The sequence below is a fragment of the Ambystoma mexicanum genome, chromosome 9 (assembly GCF_040938575.1).
Source record: "Ambystoma mexicanum isolate Mex_15411 chromosome 9, UKY_AmexF1_1, whole genome shotgun sequence".
NCBI classification, from domain to species: domain Eukaryota; kingdom Metazoa; phylum Chordata; class Amphibia; order Caudata; family Ambystomatidae; genus Ambystoma; species Ambystoma mexicanum.
The window spans coordinates 23,502,444-23,514,605 of NC_090931.1; the positions used below are offsets into that span (position 1 = coordinate 23,502,444).

The 12,162-nt window shown below is 49.1% G+C and overlaps 1 protein-coding gene across 11 annotated transcripts in view; it reads left to right on the top strand.

Moving 5' to 3' along the window:
• GRAMD1B (GRAM domain containing 1B) overlaps nucleotides 1–12,162 on the top strand; it is a 1,544,984-nt gene that overhangs the window by 1,441,125 nt on the left and 91,697 nt on the right. For all 11 annotated transcript variants that reach the window (XM_069614089.1, XM_069614090.1, XM_069614092.1 and 8 more), the window contains 2 exons: nucleotides 4,775–4,878; nucleotides 6,374–6,577. In XM_069614089.1, the coding sequence (XP_069470190.1) occupies nucleotides 4,775–4,878; nucleotides 6,374–6,577 (308 nt within the window). The remainder of the gene's footprint in view (nucleotides 1–4,774; nucleotides 4,879–6,373; nucleotides 6,578–12,162) is intronic.

Sequence of the window (12,162 nt, forward strand, 5' to 3'; positions counted from 1 at the left end):
ATATTGCCACCACAGAGGGAGTTGTCTGGTGTGGAGAACCATGCACTTGCGCCATCTGAATGACACCTGGCCTAGTAGGATCGTTGTCTGCCTTCCCTCTGTACCCCCTCCCATGCCTCGTCGCGCCTTGAAACACTTGTGTATAGGCGCGTTATGAATGCCATATATCATATCATCACCAGAGATTGCGTTGGGTGGTGGAGAAACCCATATCATCGCCAGAGGGGAGCTGCAGAGACTCATATTATCCAAATGTTGTTGCTTTGGAATGTCTTAGTCTTCTTTGAGGTCTTGTTTGTGAAAAGTGTATTTTGTACCAAGGGGACCTGTTACATTTGCATTTAGATGCAAAATGGTTCCCAGGGTGCAATATTTGTCATTTGCACTATGAAATGCAATAGGTGGGTGTAAAAGGGTGGTGAATCTCGCCTTATTCAAGGCAGGCAGCATCTTAAATAGATTCACCCGGCTTCCAAGCTTGTGGGTTTCCTTGGAATGCTCCAAATGCTAGTAGGATCCAGTGGCGGAAATGGTATATCTGTTCCATGCCCCCTCTCCACCATGGCATGCAACGAAAATCATTTGTCCATTGTGTATGCATACTGTGGTGGATCAGAAGAAGGAGGTGGACACTCTAGAGACTTTTAACTATATTGTTTATTCAAAGTAAAATAACTTTGAACTTTTATCTTTCCCTATCCCTACCTATTTTACAAACTAAGGTGCTTGCCAGTCAGCGTGAATGTCCAAAGCAAGTACGTTCACTGTCCAAATTAAACGTATTCTGACCCAACCACTAATATAGTCCAGGAATAAGGCCAGGAATATGACTCCCTTTCCCTGGGCGCTGTGTTTTGTCACAGTTTCTACTCATTCTATTGTTCCACACAATAAATAATTTGTAAATAATCTTTGGTTACCCTCTGGATTAAGTTCTGTTAATATTTTAGGGGACTGATCTTGTACCCTCCCAATTTCTTCGAGATTATCTTAGTTCTGTTGAGGTTCCTTCTCTCCCCCTTGTAGGGCTCAAACCCCTCTTGTATATCACTCTCCCCTCGAGGATTGTGGTTGCTCAACTCCCAATTATACTCCACATCCTCCCAGGGTGCTGTTTTGTGTATGTGACCTATCTTTCTTAGCTCACGGGTCTGTATTCCCGAAATGCCTTTCTCAAGTATACTCTCTTTCTTATACATGCTGACCTATCCCTTTTCCTGGGGTAACAGATTTCCAACCTTGTCTCAATAAGAAGAGGGTCTATATTCAAGCCTGCATCTCTACGGCCTATATCAACACGGCCAAACCTTTCAAAACCGAAAGGACCTGGCCAATCTTACTGCAATATCTATCTCTTCTACACTTACCTACGGGCTCTGCACGACACAGGCTTCTCATTTCTCCACTAAAATCTAGGACATCCTGTCCACACTCTCCTCCTCTCCTCTCTCCCTCTACCTCTCTCATGCCCTCCTTGGCTGTCCCTCTCCTCTCCTGTTCTCTTCCCTTTCTCCTGTAACACCTGTTGATGTTTCCAGACAGGTCCGGTCTATGAAAGTCTCATACAAACAGGTGACACTTTGCTCCTCCAAAACCATTAAGGACAACATTGGTTCTCTTGCTTCAGCCTTTGCCGAAATCTGTAATCACTCATTCACCATTGAATCTTTCCCTTCTCTTCTTAAGCTCTCCCTTGTGCACCCACTATGAAAAAAGCCTTCTTCCAACCCTTCATTCCAGCAAACTATCGCCTGATCTCCTTTATCACTCCTTTCCTGGCCAAACTCCAGGAGAAACTGGCTATTTCCCAGCCAACTTACCACACTGAATCTGTTGGTTGTCTCCATGACCATCAGTCTGGCTTCAGAACAGCCAGAGGCACTGAAACTGCCATCCTGAACACCTTTGAAGATCTGCTCTCTAATCTTGACTCTAGCTCTCCCTCTGTCCTCATTTTCCTAGGCCGTTCCTCTGCATTTGACACAGTCAACCACAACATCCTGATTACTCATCTCCACGAGACCCTTGGCATCATGGGTCAGGCTCTGGCCTGGCTAACCACCTTCCTCCTGGATCAACATTCCCAGATTCAGTTTAGGTCCTATTTCTCCACCACCTCTCTCTCTACATGTGGTGTTCCCCAGGGCTCTATACTCTCCCCCTGGCTCTTCAATGTCTATCTGGCCCCTTTGGCCCTCCTGACCTCTACCTTCTCCTCTAACTTTCAGTGTTATGCGGATGACACACAGCTCTCTTTCATGCTGCCCTCAGCCTCCTCCTCCTCCTCGCTCATCCCTTACCGTCTATCCACTATTCAGTTATGGTGCACCTCTATCAATCTCTGTTTTAATGCGGTAAGACTATTTTTTTCATTGGGACCCTAGCTGCCACTTTTCCTCTCTCACTCTGGCTGCCCTCCTTGGGCACTCTGCCCTCACCATCTTGTAAGGCAAACACCTTGGGGGTCATCTTCGACTCCGTGTTCTCCTTCTTTCCACACATGATGGACCTTGCCAAGAAGGCCTATTTCCACCTGCAGCTTCTCAGAGGTATTCTCCCTTTTCTCACCTCCCCATAGCTCACTGTCTCCAGAGCCATAGTTCTCTGTAGGCTTGACTACTGCAACAGCTTCTTTCTCAATCTGCCTAACTCCACTCTCTGCCCTCTTCAACTCATCCAGAACAAGACCGCAAGACCTTTCCTTGCCTTCAAACCTAGGGACCGTATCTCTCCAGCCCTGAAATCCCACCACTGGCTCCGGGGTGGCTGCAAGGATCAAGTGTAAGACCTTCTGCATGGTCCACAAGGACTTCTGGAGCTGTGGCCCTTACTAACTTCAACTCTCTCGTCCTTATTCCCTTCCTCCTAGGGCCACCTACCTCGAATTCTCTGTGTGTGAGGAGTCACTTCTCCAAGCAGAGAATGGGTGGTAGATATCTCTCCTCTGCAAGTGCCTCCCTCTGGAATGGTTCCTGCCTCTCTTCGCCTCGAGCCAGATCTCATTAATTTCCAAATTCTCCTCAATACCTTCCTTTTCTCCTCTTCTTTCTCGCTCCCTGTCCCCTGCTAACCTTCCCTGGCTCCTGCTCTGCCTGCTGACTGACTGTCCTCTGAGTCTTACAGGACACCAAGCCCCCCCTGACAAGTCCTTCTGCACCTGCCGCCTGGCACACCTTGCACTATTGGGCTGGGGTGGCTCTCTGTGGCCCCAACCGTCATTGCACTTAACTCAGGGCCCTGCTGCCCTTCTCCCTGTACCCTCCCCCCTGCACTTCTTGTTGTGCAGTTGCACAATCTCAATGACTCGAGGCCTAGTAAGATCGTTGTCGTGACCTCCCTTTGTTCACCCTCCCTTGCCTTGTTGCGCCTTAAAACAATTGTGTAAAGGCGCAAAATAATTACCCAATTAATAAATCAATTAATCTCTGCCTCAGTGGATTTCGTGTCTCTCCTGATCTCATTAAATAAGTTCTGGATTACCATATTATTTCCATTTCTTTTTGCATCTGCACTGGGACAACTTTGCTTACCTTATATTAGCACCTGGGGAGGAGGGAGCAACCAATCAGGTTGCCTGGATCTCGGGCTGAATCTACCAATAACAGCTTGCGTTGTAAGCAACCTGACAGCTTTTTCCCCCCACCCCGCTATCTTCCCCCACCTTCCCTTCCCTTAATGTTGAATTCCCTATCCCTCCCACCCCACTTATGTTTTTTTCTCCGCCGCTGCCATAGCCACTCCTGTTCCTGCTGGCCACCATGGAAATGGAATAGAGGTTCCGCTCTGAGTCCCTCTTCCAGCTCTGTGGCAGCATTCTTGCATAAGTATTTTGTATGAATGAACGGGATGCCGCCAGATTGTGTATTATTGCTTTAATGAGTCCCTCTTGACCAACTGGTAGTCCTGCTCCCCATATTACCTTCTGTTTTTAGGGGTAACGGTGCAGTTACCGGTAGGACGTAGAACTCTCTCTTGCTTTCTTCTCAGCTCCATGGCTTACTTTCCACTGTGACTCTCTCCTCAGCGTCCCGCTCTTGCCTACTGGATAGTGTTGTTGCCATGACTCAGATCAGGAGTTCCTTCCTCTCGATGGTGGTATCAGCATAGCTGTATGGGTGGGCTTCCCCCTACAATTGGTTTGTGGTCATGCCACCACCAAACTCTCTCTTCTATCGTGTTCGGATTTACTCTGAATTCACTGGCCAATTCTCTAGCCGGTTCTCCGGCGTTTCTCACTGGTTTATGCGTTCTGTGACAGCCCCGTCTAGTTTCACTCTGCTATGTACTCCCCTGGTTATCTCGGCCTCTCGCTCTCTCTTGGCTTTATGCCTTTTCTCTCTGGCTCTTTGGCATCTCATTACTTTTCAGTCTCCTCTGCACAGTCCATTGGACACTTTAAAGGGATGGCCTCAGTTTCTTGTCGCTGAAAACACAGGCTCACTTTATCTTTATGAAACTGATAACATTTGTACGTATTACAAAAGTCCACATAAGCCATCACTTGGATGTTATCAGGGAGTTTCTCACGGGAACGGGAGTCCTTGTCCCACGAGGGGGAGTCTCTCCTGGTGATGTGCCACTTGCTTCGACCCCTAGGGAGGGTGTTGCAGAGTGGGCTCAGCTCCCTAGCCTCACGGGGGAGGGCTCCCCGTTGGGGAGAAGGGACGACTTCCCTCAATTTGTCAGAGTATGTTATGCATGATTTTTTCTTTACACCATGATGACAATGGGCCGCTTGTGCTTTAATTTACTTTTCTCTCACTTTGTTCCGCAGGGTTTCCACAGAGCTCAGATACAGGAAACAACCGTGGGGACTGGTGAAAACCTTCATAGAGAAAAACTTCTGGAGTGGGCTGGATGATTACTTCCACCACCTAGGTATGATGTCCAAGCTGTGTACATCTATGAGAGTGAGATGCAAGGGGACAAATAGCACCAATGCAGTTTCCAGGCTGCTTAGCATTAACTCTAAGAGCCTTTGGTTACATAAGAATGACCACAGAGCTTTGCACTGGCCACATCTGTTCTTTACTTGAATCACTAAGTTAGTAATGCACACTGGGATTTGTGCTCAAACCATACTTCACAACACTCACCTTAAAGGGATGGTCTAGTAAAAAATTTTATTTAAAAAATAGATAGACCACATAAAAAAAAAATACTAGCATCCTCCGTTTTAAAACTTCCTATGTAAAATTTTGAGCTGTTCAAGCTCAAAATTCGAAAAAGCAAGCACAGGGGCGCAGCCATTTTGTGAAATGGAGGCCCTCCTGTGCTGACTTTTGCTTTTGCGGCACTAATGAAGGAAAAGCCAGCCAGCTGTAGTAAACAAAAGCTACCGCTGGGTGGCTTTCCCTTCATTAGTGCCGGGACTCGGAGGACGCGGACCGGAGACCAGAGCAGGAAAGCTGCAGCTGAATCTCGGTAAGTGCTATTTATTTTTTTTACAAAAAATAAGCACTAGCTGCGGTTTTTTTTCTAAGTTTTCCGGGCTGCTTTAAAAATGTTGTATTTATGTTTGCGGTCGCTTTTGAAGCGACCGCAAACATAAATACAACGATATTGTGTTGGAAAACGCTGCGGTTTCCAACACAACCGCGTGTGTTTCTGCCTGCTGTGGCTATCACTTTGGGTCTCCCGCGCTCCCAGTGGAGCACCGGAGACCCAAAGTGAAAGCCACAGCAGGCAGAAACACTTGCGGTTATGTTTACATGCCGCATAGTGTTTCTACCTGCAGCTGAATGTTTACTGGACCATCCCTTTAACTTTACAATGTTTCAAACCATTTAAACTCTGTTGGAAAGCTGAAGGATATGGGTGCCAAGAACCGATGGCTGTGACAGTCTCTGTACATTCTCAGCTGCCAGTGCACAGACATCCTATGTAGGAATAGATGACATCACCGCCTCCTAGCACTTTCTGCTTCATAATAGGTTCACACTGGCACGGAATAGGCTGTAAGCAGACGATGGAGTTAGTGAGGGGAAAGTGGCCTCCCAGGTGTCTCCTGCCATGTTACCAGTGAAGCACACCCACATCTGGATGCCCTCTGGCTGCAGGAGAAGGAAACAGCTGCCACCAAAGAGCACACCATGCCAGGGATGTGCACAGGAATGCCAGACTGGCCGAGCACTTCTGCTCCCACTTTCTGCTAATTAGCAGTGGAAGAGGGTCTTATGAGGGGGAGGCGCATAGGTCTTGAAAGCCAGGTCCCCCATCCCTGCTCAAGTACTAACCTGTAAGATTGTTAAGTTGGAGCTGGATTTGCCAGGACTTGTACTGTCAAGTGCATGTATTGTGGCGTCATGAGGGACGTCACCACCGCAATAGTCCTCCTATATTTCCTGAAGTGATGTATTTCTTCATTTTGCAGAAAATGAGCTCACTAAAACTGAGAGTGCCTACCTGCCTGAGCTCCACCGGCAGTCGCCCAAAGAGAAAGTGAGCAAGGTGCCAGCCCTGCGGCGGCGGAAGAGGACCCACACCCACCTGCGGGTCCCTCACCTGGTCGAGCCCCTTAGCCCTGTCACCACCCCCACAGATGAAGAGGTCATACACCGGATCAAGCATGTGGCAGGTGGGTGTCGGCATGCTGTGGGAAGGGGCGGGTCATGACCCTAGACCAGACAGGCGCCCCAACCCTTCCTGTGCCTGTCTTCTTTCCTTGTTCCACTGCCTGTAAGATGCATGGACTGAGGTCAAGTGCACACTTAAGCCCCTTGGCCTTAGTTAAAGCTCTGCCTGCCTTCTTTATCAAAGGCGTGTGCTTCACGTGTCCCCCTACATTCCCTGCAACTAGTCCCCCAGCGTGAGATGAAATGAACGTGCACGTGTCATGCCCCCTCATTCTCTCTTAACCCTTAAACATTGTCTCCCCCATCTAATGTGTTGCTGTCCTTTAGGCTCTTGTGCTAAATCCCAATGTGGGTCCAGGATGGAGGCCACAAGCCCCCGCTCACTGTAGGTTCATGGCCCTATGGTCGTCCCTGGCCCTGCTGCAGCCTAATGACCCCCCTCACCCCCCACCATTCCCTGTGTAGGTCATTCACCTTTGCGCTGGATGAAGTCACATGCATGAAGCAAAAGGATGGCAATGATACGTGCAATAGTGACATTACAAGCAAACAAGAAGGGAGCCACTCGCGGAACTGTCCCCAGAATCTGTAAGCCACTCACAGATCTGCCTGCAGGCGTTACAAGCCACTAAGCACTCATAAGTGGGGCTGGCCAAAAATGGATACGTTCCATGTTACCAGCCCTGAAAGCGAAATCTGTAAGATTTCCATCGGTTTCGGCGCAATCCGCTATTCCGCCACCCCTACATATCGAAAAGAGAGGTGCAAAGTATCTTGGGCCGCCTCGTGAATCGAAACGAGCCGCGCAAAGTTTCTCGTGCCTTTGCACAAATCTAGCACAAATCGGAACGGGAGCCACAACGTTTCTTGTGCTGCTGCACAGACCTACCATGAATCGAACGAAAAGCAGCGCAAAGTTTCTGGTGCACCTGAGATAACCTCGCCCAGTTCAAAAACACTGTACGAAGTTTCTCGTGCCACGACGCAAAACTCGTATCCATCTAAAATAAGCCTGCGTAAAGGTTCTTGTGTCGCTTTGTGAAAAAAGCACGGATCGAAAAAAGACCTGCACAAAGTTTCCTGTGTCAAAAACCTAGCACGATCGAAAAAAAAGAACCACACAAAGTTTCCTGTGTCAAAAACCTAGCACGGATCGAAAAAAAAGACCCACACAAAGTTTGTCGTGTCTCTGCGCAAACCTGTCATAAATTGACAAACTGTGCAAAGTTTCTTGTGGCACTGCGTGAACCGACCAAGGTTTGGAAAAACCTGCACAAAAACTTTCCTGTGTCTCTGCACAAAACTTACATGGATCAAAAAAAAAGACCTGCACAATGTTTCACACTGTGCTACATGAAACTAACATGGAAACGAAACACAACGCTCTGCACAGAACCGGGCGAAATGTTAGTGTCAGTGAAACCATAATGATGATTTCGTAGCACGGGCGGGAGCTGTTCTGCTGCGGGTTCCACACTTTCTGCCTCGCGGGCAAAATGTTGCTCCCCCCATAATCCTACGGAATCATAATTGTCAAACAGAGAGAAATTCTCAAGCACCACTCGAGGAGAATGCCCGGCCCTAAGCCCTACTCATGCCCATTCGTTAGGGCTGGCAGATCTCGGGAGCAAATCAGAAATCATACTGGGAAGAGATTCCAAAAGAGGCATCTGACAGTCTTCTGGAAGAATTGGCAAAGTGAGGGCAGCAGTCAAGGTGGCACCCCAGTGAGTAGGACTGCGCAGCTGTCCACCAGGCCATCCAAACCATGAGGAATTATATTGTCTTGCACGGATCTACCCAATCCATGGGCTCACTTGCACCTTTCACACGGCTGACACTGATCACCCGGTTTCACGGCCTGGCCCCAGAACTGTAGTCATATATAAGCAGAACACTGGGCACATGGGTAGTGTTGGAGTTTGGAGCCAAGAGTTGCAGGTGCAGAGCAGAGAGTGGTGGAGCGATGAAGGGGTGGAATACAGAGAAAAAGAGAGAAAAGAAGCACTTGTCAGAGAGAGGAGAGAGAGTCACAGGAAGATGGAATACCTAGAGAGGAGTGAAGGAGGAGAGTCAAAACGAACAGTGTCGGTGGAAAGGAGAGCGAGTGGGAGGAATGGAGAAGTTGGAGAGTATAAACAAGCAGTGTAGGTTGAAAGGAGAGAGTGGGTGAGAAGAATGAGAAGGCAGGAGTAGAAATGAGCAGTGTGGGTGGAAATGAGATAGAGTGAGAGGAATGGAGAAGGTGCGGTGTAGAAATGGGGAGTGTAGGAGGAAAGGAGAGAGAGAGAGAGGAATGGAGGAAAAGGAAAGTAGAAACAAGCAGTGTAGGTCGAAAGGAGATATGATATGGGATGAAATGATAAGTCATTTTTTTATGCGCTGGTACAGGAGTGTTTCTAGGCGTGACAAAACAAGGAAGGGGAAGACAGAGGGGAACAAAACAAACTATCTTAGTAGGCCTTGTGTCATTCAGATTGTGCAAGTAAAAGGGGAGAGGAGAGGAGAAGTGCCAGTGGGAGGGAAAAGGAGAGTGCAAGGCAAAGCTCAAGTAAGTGCTGCCTCAGTGGTGGGGTCTAAGTAAGTGCAGGAGGCAGGGGACTGTAGGGTTGCAGATCAAGTCCCTAGTGTGCAGTAGGCCCGGAGTAACTGCACGGGGCTACTGGTCATGATGGATTCTGGTCCCCATAAGGTTCGGAGGGTGGTCAGGTAACCAGTTAGTGCAGCAGACAAGAACAGCAGCTGGGGAGAGAGCGAGAAAGCAGAGGCGAAAAAGAAGGTCTTGAGTTGCTTCGGGAACCTGAGGTGGCCCTGCTCAAGTTTGAGAGAGGAAGGGAGGCTGTTCCAGAGGGAGGCACCAGCCGAGGAGAGAAATCTACCCCCACTCTCTGCCTGGAGAAGCGTCTGACCCTCAGAGAGCTGAACGTGGATGAGCGGAGGGCTCGAGAAGGAAAGTGCTGTGGAAGAGGGAGATGGATGTGGTGTGGTTCCAGGACCCAGAAAGCCTTGTGGACAATGCAGAAGGTCTTGAAATCGATCCTTGCAGCCAGCGAAAGCCAGTGGAGTGATTTCAGGGCTGGAGAGACAGCATCCCTGGGCTTGAGGCCAAGGACAAGTCTTGCAGTCCTTTTCTGGATTAGTTGCAGAGGGCGAAGAGTAGAGGCAGGCAGATTTAGGAGGCTGTTGCCGTAGTCCAGCCTAGAGAGAACCAAGGCTCTGGAGACAGTGAGCTTCTGGGAGAAAGTGGGAAAAGGAAGAATACCTCACAGGAGGTGCAATTGGTAGTGGGACTTCTTAGAGATGTCCATGATGTGAGGAGAGAATGAGAGGGTTGACTGGAAGATGACACCAAGGTTTTTAGCCTCGCAGGAAGGCAAAGGAAGAGGGCCCAAGGAGGGCAGCCAGAGTGAGAGAGAGAAAGCAGGAGCAGGGGTCCCAATGAGAAGGATCTCAGTCTTGCTGGCATTCAGGCAGAGATCGTTAGAGGCACACCATTCCTAAATCATGGATAGACACTCAGAATGTGTGAGGGAGGAGAGGAGGCTAAGGGAAGCCTGAAGGAGAGCTGAGTGTCATCCACATAACACTGAAAGTTAGAGAAGAAGGTGGAGATCAGGTGGGCCAGAGGTACCAAGTAGGGATTGAAGAGGCAGGGTGAGAGGTTAAAGCCCTGGGAAACACCACATGGATATGATGGGATGGAGAGAAAGGACCCCATTTGGACCTGGGAGGGTCGATCGTAGAGGAAGGAGGTCAACCAGGCTAGGGTCTGATCCATGTTGCCCAGGTTGTCACAGAGATGATTGATCAGGATGGCGTGATTGACCGTTTCAAAAGTAGAGGAAAGATCAAGGAGGATGAGGAACGAAGGAAGGCTAGAATCAAGATTTGAGAGCAGGTCTTCACAGGTGTTCAAGAGAGCTGTTTCCAGGCTTCTGGCTGCTCTAAAGCCAAACAAATGGTAATGGAGCCAGCCAACAGATTAATTGTGTAAAGTAAGCTGGGAGATGGCCAGATTTTCCAAGAGTTTGCCCAGCAAAGGAGTGATAGAGATTGGGCAGTAGATTGCTGGAGGAAGGATCGGCAGAAAGCTTCTTCAGGAGAGAGCAGACAAGGGAGTGCTTTAGAGGGGAAGGGAAATGTCCAGTGGCAAAATAGTGATTGCAGAAATTGGCCAAGGCTAGAGCAAGGGTGACAATGTGGTCCTTGATGGTTCTAGAGGAGCAGGGGAGCACCTGCTTGGATGATACTTTCATAGTTTGGACTTGTCTAGAAACTTTGCTAGGTGTTGTCAGAGAGAAAGAGGAGAAATGAGGAGGAGACGGAGATGTGGCAAGAGGGGGTCCAAGAGGGGTAGAGGGAGAGGAGGAGGAGAGAGAGGACAGGATGTCCTGAGTTTTAGTGGGAAGTGAGAAGCCAGAGGCGTACAGAGAGCTTGAGAGGGAACAGGAGAGGTGGAATCTGTAAAAGGATTGGCCAGCTCCTTGCAGATTTTGAAGAGTTTGGCCATGTTGTTAGAGGCCGCAGAGACGTGGGCTTGAATGTGGGCTCTCTTCTTGGACAGCACAGAGAGTCTGTATTTCCTTTGGAGCAGGCGGCAGGCCAGTTTGTCAGGGGATGCGCCTGATGCCCTCCACTTCCTCTCAGCCACCCTACACTTGCCTTTAAGGGAGGCGAGGTCGGAGTCATACCGAGAGTTGCACTTGGAGGTGGGCTTCAAACGGATCCTCATGATAGGGGCAATGACATCAACAGTGTTAGAGATAGAGTGAGGGCTGTGTCAGAGTGTGAATCAGCCACAGGTGTAGGAGGAGGTGAGAAAGTAGCGGTGAAAGACTCCACTGACACACACTTCATGGGCCGGATGGCCGAGAAGATGGGTGGCAGTGCTGGGGTTGGCTTTACCCGGGGGACACCAACCCCAGGGAGATAGATAGATAGAGAGAGAGAGGAATGTGGAGGTGGAGAGTAGAAACGAGCAGTGTAGGTGCAAAGGAGAAAGAGAAGAATAGAGGAGGAGGAGAGTAAAAATGAGCAGTGTAGGTGGAAAGGAGAGAGTGTGAGAGGAATGCGAAGGTGGAGAGTAGAAACGAGCAGTGGAGGTGGAAAGGAGAGAGAGAGAGAGAGAGAGAGAGAGAAGAATGGAGGTGGTGTAGAGTAGACCCAAGCAATGCAGGTGGAAAGGAGAGAGTGGGTGGAGTGAAGGAGGTGGAGAGTATAAACAAGCAGTGTGGGTGCAAAGGAGAAAGAGAAGAATAGAGGAGGAGGAGAGTAAAAATGAGCAGTGTAGTGGGAAAGGAGAGAGTGTGAGAGGAATGCGAAGGTGGAGAGTAGAAATGAGCAGTGTAGGTGGAAAGGAGAGAGGGTGGGGGGAATTAAGGAGGTGGAGAGTAGAAACAAGCAGTGTAGGTGGAAAGGAGAGAGAGAGAGAGAGAGAGAGAAGAATGGAGGTGGTGTAGAGTAGACCCAAGCAATGCAGGTGGAAAGGAGAGAGTGGGTGGAGTGAAGGAGGTGGAGAGTATAAACAAGCAGTGTAGGTGGAAAGGAGAGAGAGGCATGGAGGAGGCTGAAAGGAGAAAGAGGAGTG